At 39.8% G+C, this 17,399-nt stretch overlaps 2 protein-coding genes across 3 annotated transcripts; both read left to right on the top strand.

Moving 5' to 3' along the window:
* Positions 1–1,508: 1,508 nt before the first annotated feature.
* Positions 1,509–9,278, top strand: LOC140931246 (neuroligin-4, Y-linked-like). 2 transcript variants are annotated; one of them, XM_073381014.1, is made up of 2 exons: positions 1,509–1,554; positions 6,864–9,278. In XM_073381014.1, the coding sequence occupies exons 1-2, from the start codon at positions 1,529–1,531 to the stop codon at positions 8,677–8,679; spliced, it is 1,842 nt and encodes a 613-aa protein (XP_073237115.1). In that variant the 5' UTR covers positions 1,509–1,528; the 3' UTR covers positions 8,680–9,278. The 2 variants fall into 2 exon arrangements, with proteins under 2 accessions (XP_073237115.1, XP_073237114.1); XM_073381013.1 differs by lacking the exon at positions 1,509–1,554 and adding an exon at positions 3,158–3,431.
* A 4,066-nt stretch (positions 9,279–13,344) lies between these two features.
* LOC140929804 (uncharacterized) lies at positions 13,345–16,084 on the top strand. The gene is made up of 3 exons (XM_073379506.1): positions 13,345–13,435; positions 13,774–13,837; positions 15,499–16,084. The coding sequence occupies exons 2-3, from the start codon at positions 13,774–13,776 to the stop codon at positions 15,864–15,866; spliced, it is 432 nt and encodes a 143-aa protein (XP_073235607.1). The 5' UTR covers positions 13,345–13,435; the 3' UTR covers positions 15,867–16,084.
* Positions 16,085–17,399: the final 1,315 nt, after the last annotated feature.

Genomic DNA, 17,399 nt, shown 5'->3' with positions numbered 1-17,399 from the left:
TCACTGACAAATCCGCTTCATTTCTTGTCTGATGTACGATTGTTTCTTAGTCCCTTTTTGTCTTCGAATTGCACGCCAAGTTTGAAGGATTTTTAAGGTATCATTTGACATTCAGTTGTAGCTAAATTACTAAAAGTAATGACACACCATTTACTGTAGCAATAGATGACTGGCATCTCCAGTAAAATGAGCAGAATGGGAAGCAGACCAACCATGTTGCGCTTTATCGTCCTACAAACTGTGCCGGGAGCAATGTTTAGCTCTCTTGCTAGATATCAGTTGATCAGAAGGAGCTTATGCTTGATATGAAAAATTATAAGACGTCATTGAAGTTGGCAGGCTCCAGTGGATCAACTCTAGACGTGAGCATTGATTTGACTCCTAGCAAGAATAAGTTGCCAAAACGGGAAGAAAATAATGTAATGTCGGTTTTTTTCGGTTCGTGATTAACCTGCGATAGGCGGCCCTTCCTTCCTTTTTGCGGATAATTTTACGTTTCGTTCAAGATAAGATATACTTTGCGCTATTCAGGCTATAGTCTGTTTTCGTATCATTAATTTTAATATCCTTTGAGCATAGAGAGGAGTAATGTTTTAATTCATACAGTTTGGGGAATCATCTATTTTACAAACTTAGTTGTCCAGAATTACTTTTTTAAACTTCCCGCTGCAATTAATAGCCTTCTTTTGCAAGATAACAATCAAAGCAAGACTGCATGTCGTTGCTCTTTTTGCCAAGAAGAACCGTAAAATTGCTTCTGTTTTTTGTTTTTACAAAGCTTTAAAGGTTTTGCGTCCAAGTATGTTAACCTATACTGAGGTTCGGTAAAACGGGCACCACAACGTGCAACTTGTTTTGGAACATTCTGGCTCCAAAACGAACCGTCGTGAATAGTGTTGTGAAGTATTTTGAAAGTTATTTTTAAGATCTATCTCATCTAATAAGTTTCGTTTTTGTTTCATTTAGCGGGTCAAGGTTAGTTTGGATTTCGTCCATAGGTGTTGTCCTGTTTTCATCTTATGTTTTTAATCTAGGGTCTCTGCTTCAGGGTCCCTGCTTGGCTGCTTCAGTGTTGTACTTGAATTTCTGCTGAGCTTGCGAGTTCCCTCTGTAATGCCAGATGTCTTTCATGGGTGGTCGTGGTTGTGATGTTAGAGCTGACCTTGGTTTATTAGTCTCCTTGAAGTTCCTGTTTGGGTTTGTTAATCAGCATTTAAGATTTTCATTGCTCTGTAGCTTCTTGCCGATCGCAACCATGTAGGTTCACTAATACCAAAACATTACCCACACCGAGTTCACCTTGATGTCCAGCTTTGGCTATAACAACTGCTACTACACTTGAATTAGTTTGAAGAAAGAGAGTGAAAGAGAAGACCTCCAATAGCTTCTTGCGACGCCGGTTAGAATGTGACATCCTGATGAGTAAAATGCATACATCCTGCTGCTAGATTTTAGACATCCTTTTTCTGACTTCTTCCTGTTCTTCCACTGCATTCAGTGGTGCAAACATCAAAGGGAAAAACGCAGGATGAGGAACCCGACAGCCATTATCAGGTATTTTTATTTTTCTGATCTTGCAGGCTTATAAGGTGGCCCGAACCTATTCTTTAGCATGTTGGTTAAGTTTTTGAGTCGCGCTTTTCAGCAGGAAAGATTTAACCGATATCCATGATTTTTCCATCCTTCAGAAGCGTAAAAACGTTTGAGATATAGACGTATATTTAAAACCGCATTTTAAAAAAAAATTGAAAAAAAAAAAAAACGGTATTTGAATACTGTACTATGTATACTTGCGAAGACTTGGTAATCGCTCCCATTCTCCAAGGTGACATTCGCTTTAGTGTCATTACCATCCTCGACAGCAAAGTACAGCACAGTGTATCCCTTTATCTGATATCAGTCAAATTCTGAACGGAAGGACTTAGCTGGACTTTTAACTTCTTCCGTTTGAGGCAGGCATTAAGACTCTTTAGTCATCGACATAATTTACAGTGTTATTCCTTCAAAATATTTCGCCGTTTCGATTTGCCTTAATCCTCTAGCTAATTCTTCATAACCAGCACGCGATGAAAAAATCTTACGAAAAAAATGTTTTTTCTAACTGGAGCAAAAAAGCCTTAGAGCTCTTTAGTACCTAAAACGCTGGTCAAAATTAAGCGTTAAAAAGCTATGCTAACACATTAGTGAAAGCTGACCGCACAATTAGCGGAAGGGTTCCGATCCTACTAATCCACGGACTATACTATCTCTTACCTGAAAGGTTGTTCTTAAAACTTATATTGAAAGAAACCAAGTAATCAGAAACCTACGGCTTATTGAATGAGGCTGAGTATGATGTGAAGAATTATGCAGATTGAGAAGAATGTTTGGGCCTCTTTGGATAACTTGGTCTTTTAAGGATTTAAGAAGAAGTCTCAGTTCGTCGATATGACGAATCCCCGGGGGGTACTCCTGAGAATTCTTGGCGGGGATGTGCTGCCCGGTTCTACAAATCCTGATACTATTTAGAACCAAAAAATGTCATTTTCCTGACACCCGTTTTCAGACCAGACTTCTAAAACTACACTCGTTTTCAGACCTGGGACCCGTTTCTCGAAAGTCCCGGTAACTTTTCGCGCCCGAAATCAAATATTCAAATCGAAATATAAAGAATAAGAGCGCGGGTCCTGGCTAGCAAACTACTCCATTCTGTTTCATTAACTGATAGTTTTATCACGTTAGATGCAAAACTAATGAAATCTTGATCTCTAATGTAAACGGAGACAGCTTACCGGGCCTGTTAATAATCGGGACTTTCGAGAAACGGGCCCCTGGCCTTTAGGCAGAAATTATGTCATCATTAATAAGATAAGAGCGCAAACAAAAAATTCTTCAAATGTACTTCGAATTCGCATTTTTCTATTTCGTTCTTATTCATTTGGAATTGAACCGATAAATACGTTCATACACTCCCGTAGTTTCTCGAAAACCATACCCGATTCCAGACCAAATGGGCAAAGTTTATAGCCGTTCTCGGACGGCCAAAAGGGCCCAAAAACCTTACCCTTTGGGGCTGCACATACCTATGTGGCTTATATAAGGGAATAATATAAGGGAGTACCCCCCCCGGAGACGAATCAAGCTCCGTGAATTTATAGGTAGAATAATATTACGGGTATTAAAGTTATTTCCATTTGGCTGGGAGTTTCTACGAGAACTATTTCCTTCTGAGTCGCCAGGATTTGGTTCCACATCACCAGCAAGAAGTAATTCAACTTGAAAAGTGGCTGTATGATGGAGTAATAACGCATCCGGGAAACATAGCGAATACGTGTACCACTCCGATTATCTTCTTTGAATTTCACAGCGGCAGCGCTTCGAAAACATATGGAAAAATTGCCATATCCTCTACCACTTCTTTCCAAACCAGAAATAGACCGGCGATTTGTGCGGTAAGTAGCCTGCGAAAACATCCGTTTCTCCTCGCTCTTCGCCGCTGGGGACGTTTCGGGCTAGCAAAAAATAGTAGAAGCCCAAAACCTCATGGCCGGCATAAAGGGTCACGTGTCTTAGCAATACGTGTTGGTTTAATTTTGTGTTAGTAGGTCCGAGTACGTTAGATTTAGACTGCGAGCAGGCTCTCTTTTTCCTCTCTTTCTTCACTGCAGTGAGGGGAGTTCACGCACGCGCGAGCATCGGGCGGCAACGCCGCGTTTCGCTCGACGGACTAAGAAAAAAGAGAGACTGCTCCTAGTCTAGTTAGACTTTTTATTTGAGATAAGAAATACCCCCGAGAAATACTTGCAGGTTCTAAAACTGAAGGGGGGCGAAAAACGATTTTTTTACTCTGGATTTTTCTCTATTTCTCGAATTCTCTTTATTAGCGAAGTTTTCGCTACTATTCAAATATTCTCCGTGGTTCCTTGTCTGAGCTCTCTTAAACATATTGACACATGGGACACCCTCATACCCAGCGTCTTCGCTCTTCCTGAACAGCTGCCTGAAAACGAGCAATTTTTCGAGCCAGCAGAAGCATCACGGAACGGAGACTAGATGCACAAAATCTTGCAAGAGGATGTAGCGAGGGCAATATCGAAACCTCGGCGAGTTGTGGCGGAAGATCACACGAGGGCAGAAAAATTGTCTTGATGTTCGCCACCCTTCCGATAAAAAGAACAGCTGGAAACGAACAGATTCAGCCAAAAAGGCAGTTGTTCGCCACCCCGACCGAAAACCAGACGAAAAGTTCTTAGTTTCTCCTTCTACGATACTCGTTCCTAATCTCATACGCAGATCTCCCACGGCCAAGGGAAATTGAGGGAGATCTCACTTTTCAGCGTAAGATAGAGTGTGATCTGGGTATGAGATAAACCTCAGTCAAATAGTACCTTGAGCATTGTTAAGCACGCCTTACGCTATCTTTTCCCCTCCGTTTTCCAGCCCTCTTCGCTCCCTCCTCTCCCACTTTTCTTACCTCCCCCCCCAGGCTCCCACTACAACCCCATACATCATACCTCTTCATTAATCAACTCGTTTTGTTTTAGCGCACAATTCTTGCAAGAAAACACCTTGGACAAACAACAGCGAGCGAAAGCCGGATCTTGTTTAAGATCAGGATCAGCAATAAAAAATAACACTTAAAATTGATCATGAAGGCAAGGCTGATCGGACAGTTAAGGGTTGATAATTAACAAATTTATTTGCCCAATATTTCGACTAGAAAAAACTAGTATTCATCAGGGGCTAGAAAAAGGGCCTTGTAATTTATCAACCCCTTTAAGCTGTCCGATCAGCCTTGCCTTCAACTTTAAGTGTCCTTTTGTTTAATCCCTGGTAAAAATGGATAAAAATTCTCGTCAAAATGTTTGTCGGATAGTTTCTTTAAAAAACGTTTTCTAAACGGTAATAAGATAAAGCGCTCTTTAATAGTCAAGTAGTCTCAAGTCCTGATGAGGTCAAGGTCTCTCTCGTATTTTTTGTATACTTGAAAATATTCAATCTTATGGTTTAGGAGTCACGCTAAAAAAAAAATGCCAATTTCATTTATCACTGCTATCTAAATTTGATTTATCACTGCTATGTCGGGTAGACCCTGTATTTTCCTTGGCTCCCTTGAACATAGTCTGTTCCAGGCTCCAAGATATTAGTGCAACGAGCAGTCGTGCAGTAAACAAGTGACGCGAAAAACGCGCGAGGACTGGGGAGAGAGCAACAACGTCAGCGCCCTTACGCCCTTTCCCTTCCCCATATCATATCCCCCGCGTCTTATATTCCCTCTCTGGTTATCTTTCGGGACCTTTCTTCTATCTGAGAGCCTTGCACAGGATAAATACTAATATAAATACGGAACTGTCATCACATTCAGGTATATATATGGCTTTATCGCGCAGATAAAATTACCAGAGCAATATAGATATTTTACTTGGTGAAAGAGCAACTGAAAATTAAAATTAATGAAGGTATACCTTTATCTTAAAATTGTCACGTTAATGAATACAATGAATACAATATTTCACAAGGTTCGTGGCGCTGCAGACTTTTAAACAAATTCAGGCTTTTTTTTTGCTTTTCAATCAACCTTTAAAGACGCACTTGGTGACCTTGTCGAGTTCTCTGAAAGGAACGTAGGGGATATTTCAAAGACGACCACATGCTCATAAGTCCGCATAAGTATTCCGGCTCAGACGCTTTTTTGCACGAAAATTTGTGTTATGCTTCTAATCTTCTTAGGAAAAATTAAATTAGTAAAATACCTGAACATTCTAGAGCCACAGAAATTCGCTAAAAATTTGCCGTTCAAAATCGTCAATTTTTTTTATATTACCTTAGAGTGTAATTCTTTTGTCGACAAGACCGTGTGGTCGTAGTTCCCGTTCCAATTCCCTTTTTATTTGCCATATTAGCAGTGTCCGTGACAAGATCAGGCTTTTTTCGCTCTTTTGATTAGATTTTAATTTGTTTGGGAGCCGCAAGTCCTAAATTAATTAAGAAGAAAGCAGTCTTTTGCAATTTTAAGGCGTTCAAAAATCCGAACAAAACTCGCTGTCAGGAAAACTGATAACTATATTTTTCAATACTAAAAAATGCATCCATCATCATAGAGTATTTGTTTTCCTCCACTTGTCGCCTATTTAAGAGGTCAGGAATTTTAATGAATTTTTCTTTTAGCTCACATTCAATTATGTTTTTTCTTCTGTGTGTATCAAAGCGAATGTGGAATCAATTCAGTATGGTAAAAGTATGGACTCCCGCAGTTTCTAAGATTTGTGTTAATAGCATACATCCGCTTTTTATTAAAATGCGCTGGGAGTACTTTGGACTCATAAGGGCACTATCAATCCTATTAAACGCCTTTCTATACGGGCAAAGGTCTCCAATCATGACAGCTATTTTCTCTCCAGATGTGTAAAAGGAAGGAAGTTTAGAACGTTAATGGCGAGGGCATTCTCTTCTTATAAGACGAGATATAAGCATCGTTCAGGTTAAGAACGCATTATTTTCAAATCAGCTGATTTTTTCGCGGGAAGCCAAAAAAGATGCTATCACCGCAACATACGGAAAATCGCAAAAAGCTGAAAAGTTTTGCCCGAAGGCGCGTTATGAGTGGTTGTCATTAAAATGAGTCGTGACAGTAAATTACATCTGACCCCTGTTGTACGAAATTATATTGGCATGCGGTTACACGCAAAGTCTGCTTTGAGACGCGACCCTCAAACGTATCCAGATATTGTTCGCGGTGGAATGTGTAGCCATAAATGGTGCCCTGGTGGCTGAAATGAATTCCTAAGTTGATTGCAAAGTCGACGCTCTCTTTATTTGTGAAATCCCATCCAACGTGTTTAAAACAAGACTAATTACAGGTTTTTCTGATCTTTGATGAACAGGATTATGCGAATGAAAAGCTTGTTGATCGTGGTTGTGATTGTGGTCGAGTGCTTCTCCTTAGCGCATACAACCCCTTCTGGAAAACCAATCGTCGAAACCAAATATGGGAAGATAATTGGAAAAACCCGACATTTCCTGAGCGAAGACGGCCATATTAAGTATGTCAACACATTCCTTGGAGTTCCCTACGCCTCACCACCGATAAAAGATCTACGCTTTCAGCCACCGAAGCCCCCACATTCCTGGAAGCCTGAAATATACAACGCGACCTCATTCAAATTCGTTTGCGCCCAATCTCAGTCTGATTATTTTTTAAACTCAATTCGTCTTGCTTGGCCCGGATTTACATGGGAGAAAGATTCTAGCGAAGATTGCTTGTACTTAAATATATTCGCCCCTGGTCGAGAAAACGCGACTAATTCAAGTCCGCTTTATCCAGTCATAATGTTCCTTCATGGTGGAAGTTACGTTTACGGTACTACAGCACGGCATACAACTCCAGGAGAAGTCTTTCCCCGATTTGGCGTTGTCTTGGTGATGGTTCAGTACCGGCTTGGACCGTTTGGTTTTATGACCACTGGTGATGCTGAAGCCCGCGGAAATTGGGGAATGTTAGATCAAGTGCAAGCCCTAAAGTGGATTCGAGAAAATATAAAAGCATTCGGTGGAGATCCTGAAAGGGTTACCGCATTGGGTGTGAGCTCAGGTGGGGCCAGCGTAGGGCTTCATTTATTGTCCCCTCTGTCTGAGGGACTTTTTCAAAGGGCGATTATCGAGAGCGGGGTCGAGCTTTCACCATTTGCATTTCAGTCTGTTGAGACAGTTGTTCAAAACACCAAAAAAACTGCCAAAAACCTTAGTTGCAACACGGAAGATCACCGGGAAATGATGAACTGTCTTAAAACAAAAGACACGAGCCAAATTGTTGATAAATGGCAAGGGCCAACTGGGCCCGTCATAGATAACCATTTCATATGCGACACACCAGAAAAACTCCGCTTGTCTGGTCAATTTCATCCTGTTCCTCTGATTGGCGGCTTTAATAGCGACGAGGCTGGTCATAACATTCCACAAAAATGCATACCACCGAACGAACTTTCTAGCGCTGTGTTTGGAGATTGTATAAAATCCTTTGTCCATAAGGAAGACTTGTACCACAATAACGAGAAAACTGCTGGTCTTTTAGAAGACTCAATCACCTTTCAGTACACTCCATGGACGAAAACGCCCGACCCACCCACCCTCCTTAAGAAAATAGTCAACATGCAATCAGATTATTTCGTAGCAGCCCCTACATTGAAGGTCTTAGAAATTCATAGCCAGAAAGCTCCCACGTACATGTACGAGTTTTCTCACATATCTAAGCGAAGCAGCGCAGAAGCTTGGTTAGGCGTAAGACACGGAGCGAACACCCCTTATGACTTTGGAGCACCGTTTTTGAACATATCCTCGCTGAATTTTACCGAAGAAGATCGAAATGTAAGCAGCTTCATAATGTCACTTTATGCAAACTTTGCCAAAGACGGAATACCCACGCCTTCCGCCCTACACGGGGTGACATGGAATCAGTTTAACAGGACCCACAAATCGTATTTACTGATCCAGGAAAATCCTGAAATGCAGACTAACTTTGAACCACAGCGGATGGCGTTTTGGAACTTTTACTATCCACGCTTGTTAAACTTTTCTAAGACCATCGCAAATTCTAAGGAACAAAACCGAGACAATCATAACAATGGAGTGGGGCGAGTCTCGAAACCAGGGCTTCTCGGTTTAATTTTGATTGTTCTTTGTGCACCTGTTCTGTTTGATTGAATAAATTCGGGAAGTGCTAATCAGCCGCAAGATCGAAGACAAACCGCCGGATATTGCCGTGACAGAGGAAAGACTTGACAGGCAGTTGTTGTGAAAAAAGAATGCTTGGGAGTGTAGATCAGCATGTAAATAGTTTAATCTAGTTTGTTTCGTCATTCCGAACAGTACTCGGAGGAAACTGAACTACGAGCGAAAACAGCATCATTAGGAGCCTATTGATACAAAAAAAGCGACAAACCAAAACTGAAAGAGAAAGAAAACATATTGTAATGATCTTTTAAAGGACTGTTAGGAAAAGCGCTTTAGAAAAAAAGACGAATTTCATCATATACAGCCAAGTAAAACGTTTAAGCGGAGATGGGATCGAGGAGAGGGAATTTTGTTTGAAAAAAGCGAACCCTCGAGTCCCAAAATAAAATACTTCAAAATAGTGTCAGATTCACACTGCTATAAAGCTGCCATTTGAATTGTCACACTGTAAGATATAATTCACAGATTTAAAACAATCTTCAAATGGGACCACTTAAAAATATATCCAGACTGACTAAAGTTGAAAGCACCTTATACAGTTTAATAAACTATAGCACCATAGTAGAGAACTTCTCAGTAGCTTTAATTCTTCAAGATGGACACACTTTAGGATTATATGCACAGACTTAAAAATAAGACAAGACGCCGACAGGATTAAAATAGATACCACAGGAAAGTACTGTAAAAAGTCGACTTAAGTATTTCATCTTCAGAATCTTCAGAGAATCACGCCTTTTACAGCGTATAAAAAGATTGCAGAGGAAAGTACTGTTGGAGGGATTTTATCTAAATAGTCACTTTGTTGGAATTTGATTCTTAGTCAAGTGAGGAAAGAAGTACATTTGTAGTCTCCTTCGAGCCGCTCGGGCAGTGTCACGCAATGCTCCCCGTCCCCACGTGACGGGAAGCATTGCGTGACTCCAGCCCGAGCGGCTGCGAAGGGGACGCGGAAAGAAGGTGACTGGAAAGGGTGTAGTGGCCGGGGAATGGTGGTGCTCCCCCTTGATCATGTCTATAATTTTAAGACAGTGATACTTCAAATAACAAAAAGATGTTTTTTCCTCATTTCCCTTTTTCCTTTTTATAGCAATTCTTTATCCCCCGAATCATTTGCATGTTATCCCACGTCCGCGAGCCCCTAAAGGGGACTATTTCTGGGTCATTTTTAACAAATTTATTCGCCGGCACTTCCTCACCCACCCCCTCCCCCACCACCACCACCACCACTCCTAACAAACTTTCTTTTCAATAGTTCGACCAAATTCTCTTCGTTTTTCCTTTCATATTTAAATTTGGTGATCCCAGCGCGCGAGGTTCAGGTAAGAAAAGCCCTCATTTGCACAAGAAAGCAAACGCCTGAAGGATTCTGGTCATAGTAGTAAAATTACGAAGCAAACAGTATGTATCAGGGAACGATGTGGAAATGACGAAAAAGTTTGTTAAAATTCGATTACGAGCGAATTCTCTTTAATTCTTCTTTTTGAATTGCTCTTGCAACGACTGAGAAATATTTTTTGACTGAAACAATAAAGACAAAGCAAAACTGAATTAATTGCAGACTGTGAAATATTTAGTCTAAGCTAAGCTTTTCCAAGATGCTTTTCTTTTCTTATAGTCTTCGTAAATGAACTAGTCCAATAACTTTTTTTCTACGAACATTGTAAGCATTGCATTATATTGTAAATAGTTTTAACTAAAACTGTTAACGTCGTGAGCGAAATCATAAAGTGTGATTATTCAATAAATGTTTGAGCGTCATTTTACCATATACTTTTTTTTGAGTTAACAAAAATTAGGAAAACTCTTCCTAATTTTTAGGTTGTTTGCAAAAAATGAAAGGGAAAGTGCTTAAGCCATGTCAGCCATTTAGGGTCTCGTTCCATGATTCACGCATGTGTCACATTAGCTCCGTCATTAACAAGTATTTTATGTATTTTATGGACAGTATTTCAATGTTACTTTCCTTCATTTTTTTTAAACTACGAAAAAAGTAATACCGTTATCTAGTACATGTGGTGCGTTACACAAAATTAACCGTGGCCAAGGGATATACGTAGCGACGTTTTGCTGCCACAAAAGGCCCATTTATTTGAAAAATATATCAGAGTGTTTGTTATTTAGGCTTTTCCTTTAATCTCAAGTTATTTTTCAGTTAACGGGTATAGTTATGTCATTTTTTTTATAAAACAAAACAAGCGCACCCACCGGCGATGTTTTCGCCAAATAATAACAGAGAGTTTTAGAATCTGGTAAAACACAAACGGCAAACGCCAGATTCAGGTTGATGATCTGTCAAAATATATATATATATATAAAAATGAACTAAAATGAAACATAAACGCTGTGCAAAAAAAAATTCATGGATAGAAATTGACAAACAGCTGTTCTGGTGGAGGTACAGGGAAACTTGATCACGTGGTACAAATTGACGTTTGCTGTTTGATATAAGCGCGATTTTAAACTAGCCCGCGCAATGGGCGCGAGGAAAACACGTAAGAAGAGAGGACGCTCCCCTCGCGTGTCTTCGTCGCGCGACCCCGTTTTTTCTCGCATTCCAAGCGCCTGCTACGCAGGTTATTCTAAACCTGTTAGAGCAGAGTCTGTTTTAATTACATTTTCATAACGTTAGTCTGAGATCCTAAAGTGAAAGCAGTCCACAAGATACAGTGCTGCTTGAACTTGAGAAAATCCAAGGAAAGCATCTGCATCGTTGAAAAGCATCTAAGAATTGCCTGGTTTTCCCGGTGGACGACAACTTGAAAACATCGGGCCGATTATAATTTGTTGTTTGGGAAACACTGGTCACAAAACATTGATCAGTATGGAAACTGTGCTTTGCTCACAGCCTAGAAATTATAAATTTTAGCCTCCTTTTTGTTATTCTGTGGCCACTTTGTGTTAACGCTCTTAATTCTAGAATAACTTAGACCAAAAGTTGGGGAAAATATACTCGCAATATAGCCCCCAAAATGTTAAATACCCCAAAATTCCCGTCAAAGTCCCGCAGGGTCACCAAAAACGGCCGTAAGTGTAAAGGTGCTTATAAACAAAGTCTCAAAAATCATTCATCGGCTAAATGATCTTTTGGAGAATTGAAAAAGTTTCGTTGTTAAAGAGAGGATAATTTTGTCCTTTTCAGCCAAGCTTAAACAGGCTCCAGTAATTTACGGAAATACTATTGTGTAATGGAAATTTTCTTGACCTGTTTTTTTTTTTTTTTTAAATAAAATGTTCCCTGCGATTTTCACTCGGTAGACGAGCAATCCTCATCACCATAGCCAACGAATACAAAGAAAGAATTACGGACACTGTCGATGAAAATGAACCTATAAGAAATACACTTCCCTTGTTTTAGAGACATCTTCCCGTCCACATAAGGAACCCAAGCAGTGAAAACAGAAAAAAAACTCTCTTGCAAACCAAATACACAAAGGATAAGCATGATTTTCTCAAGTACTCCGTAAGGCTGGCTCGATAAGTGCCCATGAACGTAACGTCGACAAACTGAACTTATCACAAGTTTGAACGATGCTGTAATTTGACTGACACAAACATCACGGACTAACGCAGCTTTCAAAGTTATGGCCGCCCCGGTCTTTCACTTTTACCAGGCTCCACTGCAATCTCTTTAGCTTTGTGCTTTGTCCTCGATCTTTGACTTTTCTTAGCCTCATATTGTATACCTGACAATTCACACGATCTATAGCTTGTCAACGGATAATTTGGCCGCAAAAATGAAGTTAGGATCTGCCACAAATTTCAGCCGGCCTACCTTTGCAAACAACAGAAGTGAAGTCCAACGTTTTCACTGATCGAACTCCAGATTAAGCTTAGAGCTACGTTAACTTTAACTCTTCGTTTCTCTGGTCTTGTTTTCTTTTCCAGTGTTAGTCCAAACTAAGCCCCACCCTAACCCCCTAAGGTTAGAAATAATCACTGACATCAAACAAGAAGCTGATAGCCTGTGTTCGATCAAAACAAAATTTAACGAAAAAAAAAATCAAAACGTATTACAGAGTGCGGAAATTACGATGTGAATCTTGTAGAAGTTAATAGGTTTCAAAACTCAGTTTCATCCAAACAAGTAGCTTTAGCTTAATTCTTCCCCCCAAAGCAGCGATACGAGAACGAAAAACCAACGGAGTGAGAATTCGGGAACGGGTTTCTTGGCCAGTGTAGCGAAGCGTCAACACGAAAATAAAAGACCACTTGCTCAGTTGTTTGCTAGAATAATGGTGCCGGTTATGTTCTACCTGTTTTTCTCCTAGGAAGAAATCGTAACAAACCGTAAAACAAAGGAAAGCTATTCAACGATTCGCTGGGTTTGAAACTTGTAAATAATTCAGCTCAGACAGGTTCTTTTAAGATGAAAAATTTTTCATTTCTTAGAATAAACTTAGATTCAATTGTCAAAAATACGCGACGTTAAAATGAGACCACGGAAAATATAATGTGATCTGTAAATAGTCGGCACAAATCCGCGCGCTTTGAACTAGTTTGCCACGGCCGCCATTTTCAACCCGGTCTAATACCTAGTAACGCGCATGCGTCAATGTTATAGCTGTGTAAAATTCTTCACCACTTAACAATGAGGGAGAGAACAATAGAAAATTTGGACCGTGCTATTACACGTCTAGAATTGTGTTTAATTAATGACTTAAAGATATAAATTGGAAAACAGTCTTTTTCAAGCACATTTCAACGATCACTTAGCTGAGATCCAGAGGTAAGAGTCGTTACTGACAATTAATTTCCACAAAAATGTTCTTTTAGATTTATCGTTAGCAAAGCTGAATACATACTTCTCTTAAATTTAATAATTTTTTGGATTAAAAGCTCGAGATATTGTTCACTTACACAAAATTGATCAACGGTTCTTTTGTTTTAGACTTTTTACGATATAACCGTCGGTCGTATCAATAAGATTTGAGGTAGCGAAAGCGCAATCAGCTTTATGCGAATTTTTTTTTTCCATGGGAAAAGAGACATTTAAGGCATTTTTCGCAATTTATACTATTTAATTAGCCCTACAGCAAACTCAAACATATCTTGCTCTTTTTGCAGATGGCATCTAAGCTTATTCTAGGGTGCTTAGCACTCCTTGTGGTCTCAACGTACGCAAAATCAAGTAAGTTGTTATGTTCTAATTTAGTTTTTAATCATAGCTTAATCGTGATTAGTTTTACCACATATAAGTTTGATAGTCTTAAAAAATGGTTCCAAGGTTTCGGGCATTTATGAAACATGCCTTCCTGGTTAAAGGAAATCATTTTGCCACCATCATAATTTTAAAAGTATACGAGCCATGAATAGTGAGCTACATTTACTTACTTAGTAGTGCAAAATATTTCCAAGAATTTCTTTGAACTAAGGGATCGAATCTTGCTTAGCTAACAATGAATAATGAATAACCACCACCTACATTTGCGTTCGAGCGATCAACCTTGAAATGTTTGTTTTCTGTTGATCTCTAGAGCGCAAAGCTTGGGATTTTTTATCACGATGATATCATTAGCCAAAATGTTTCTCGATTTCATAGCAATACTGCACTAATATCATATCTGGCTTCTTCTAAGGAGAATTTAGTTCATTTATTTTATGTAGAAGTAACTAAAAGTTATTATAAAAGCGAGGTCTAAAAATCAAAATCTTTAACCTTTTTGAGTGAACCCTGCAAATAATATTTGAAGTGTAAAAGAATAATAACTGCTTTCGTATAATTTTAACTCAGTCATTTTCAAGGAAACAAAATTTATCGGCCCGTCAGAATATGTGAAACATATTTGTCTTCACCAAAAGAACGCTAAAAATAACTTATCATTACTCTGTTAAAGAAAAAACGGGTTCCTGTAGAAACCTGCTAGTTAGTGGAGCGAAAACCCATAAACATGTGTTGACTATTTATTATTCATCTTATTCGGGGCTGGTGTCCGAATTCAACCTCCATTTTTTCGCCATGTTTTGAGCAGAAACGCTTGCATAGTGATGGAATTTATGCTTTTCTATAAACGGAACGTGTAAATGTTCATTTATTTTAATTATGCGGATGTTTTCAATCTAGTCAAATTTATGATAAAAAATATCACCTAGAAAGGCGGTAAGACTGTTAGAAGTACGCCGAAAGATTCAGCTGACTACGGCCTAAATGGGAAAAAAGAATTGCCCGAAGTAGAAAGTTCGAGAGAAACCAAACAAAAAATTAGGGCTGGTTGTTAAAAACCGAACTTAGCAAGTGTTTTAGAAAACCCTTTCTGGAGTGACTTTACTTAATCCTTAAAACATTTTTTAACAAATCGTGCCAAATAGTTACAAGTAAACAAGAGGAAACGATGACATTGAAGAGCAAAACTGCGTAGTAATCCGCTATCTAATTCACGGGTTCAGTAAAATCACTCTTACTTAAGTAATTTGGCCTGTTTTAAAAATTATCAGGGTCAAAAGAGCATATAGCACACTTGTAAAAGCCATGAACGGGTCCGTAGAAGAATCGGTTGTCTGAAAAGGCGGCATGAGTTTAGACTCTGTTTAAACAACTGGCTTGTCACGATTTCCACACAATTTCTGCTTACTGATAAAATATGAAATGTCTGGAGATATGTGAAGAGATTATGCATATTGATAAGGTTAAGACAGGTGGTTTTCGTTTGTCTACGTGAAAGGATGCCTGATCGGTGTCGAAACAGTAAATTTGAGAAAGAAAAGAAAAAAGGATTGATTCACGTGTCAAATCTTGTTTTGCCTTGTCAAAGCTTTCTGTACCTGCTAATTTGCCATCTTTTTTCACCGCAGAAAACAAAAGAGACGCTAATCCGTGTCCCCCAGGATGTTCCCCCGGTTGCGCACCGGCGTGCGCGGTGTCCTGCTGTCTACCTCCCCCACCCGCTCCACCACCGCCTCCACCCCCACCACCACCCCCACCAGAGCCCGCTAAGCCTGGACCACCTGGACCTTCTGGAAGAATGGGACCTCCCGGACCAGTCGGACCTATCGGACCCATGGGAGAGGCCGGACCTCCAGGACCACCCGGACCCCAAGGACCTCCAGGACCCCCAGGAGAACCTGCTCCCCCTCCACCACCACCCCCTCCCTGCCCACCCGTCTGTGCCCACACATGCGTATCGTCCTGCCCGACCGCGTGCTGCTCCGGCAGAAAATAAACGACCACGTGATGTGGATAGCACTAGCTCGAGTTTTACAAATTACTCCATCTCTAGCCTTCGTAAAGTACTTTTTCAGTGGATTTTTTTTGTTGTATTACTTTGTACAAATGAGACAGGAAGCGGAAGTTAGCGAATTGCCGAAGGTTCATTCGTAGGCGTGTGTAAGCGTGAGGAATATTGAAATAAAAAAAATGTTCGCTTTGTTTGATTAAAAACGCGTTCTGGTTTTACTTTGTATTTGCGCACTTTGGAAAAAAACTTATATCGAAACTCAGTTCACTTCTGATTGTTTTTAATCACTATAAGTAGCATTCACAGCGTTACTTACAGTAGCTAACGTTAATAAGTGTCACAAACCCAATAGAACAATATCCCGTGACTACCATTTTGCATGAAAACAAACCATTTTGCACGACAAGCCTCGCAATTAAAAAACTACAGTCGACTCCCGTAATCTCGAACCCTCTATAACTCGAACCTCCCGCTAACTCCAAGTAATTTTCATTTCCCTTCAGATCATTTTCTATACAATTTTACCCTCGATAACTCGAACTCCCGATGACTCGACCTTTTTTCTATTTCCCTTGAAGGTTCGAATTATCGGGAGTCGACTGTAGAAACAAGGTTAGGAGTGAAAAAAAAGATTGTTTTCCCCCGGAAGCGAGTCTATCAAAGCAATTGCGTTCACCAAAACTGAGCTGATTCAAGAAGAAGAAGTTCTTTAATCTCACCCCGCATTCAGCATAAAGTTGCTCTTCCTGTAGTACTAACTGTATTCGCCGAAGGTTTTCTTATTATTCAGTTTCTTGCAATAAAACTTTGGGTAGGAGTACCCTTGCAGATAGGAGATAGTCCGTGGGCACTCTTCGTCTATTTGTGCGTCAACTTTCACAAATGTGTTAGCGTAGCATTTTAAGGTGAAATTCGACCAGCATTTTGCGCGGCGAGTTGTATGGTCATGATTTACTTTGAACTTGCAGATATAGAACTAGAGAGCTCTGAGGCTTATTTCCTGAAGTTAGTATAGGAAAAGATGTGTCGTAGGATTTCGAAGTTATTTACATTTTTCGTAAAAATGCGGTTTGAAATATATGCCGATATCTCAAACGTTTTATACCTACAAGATAATAAATAAGATTTTCTTAAAGTTCCACAATTTTTTTTATTAAGGAAGCCCAGAATCATAAAAATCGGTCAAATTTTTCCTGCTGAAAAAGGCAGCAGGTTCGAGCCGCCTTAAAATAAAATGAACCAATCAGGGCGAGGCAATTACATGAAGCGATCGTCAAACGCGGGAAACGCGTGCAAGGCGTCATTGGTTTTGTTTTTACCTGTGATTTATTGAGAGAAAAGGCGAGATTGTGCGGCCCTCAAAAAGTTCCTTATCGCTCTATTTGGTGATTTGTTAGAGTGGAACGAAGTCGGTTTAGCCATACTACTGAAGAAACTTATCACATTGTTATGATGAGTTCAAATTGCGTACACCATACAGAGAGATTCACGGTTTGTTTTTGCATAAACGAAAACAAT

Source organism: Porites lutea, chromosome 3, assembly GCF_958299795.1.
Source record: "Porites lutea chromosome 3, jaPorLute2.1, whole genome shotgun sequence".
Taxonomy (NCBI): domain Eukaryota; kingdom Metazoa; phylum Cnidaria; class Anthozoa; order Scleractinia; family Poritidae; genus Porites; species Porites lutea.
The sequence above is the reverse complement of the archived record's forward strand: the minus strand, read 5'-3'. Positions and strand labels throughout refer to the sequence as shown.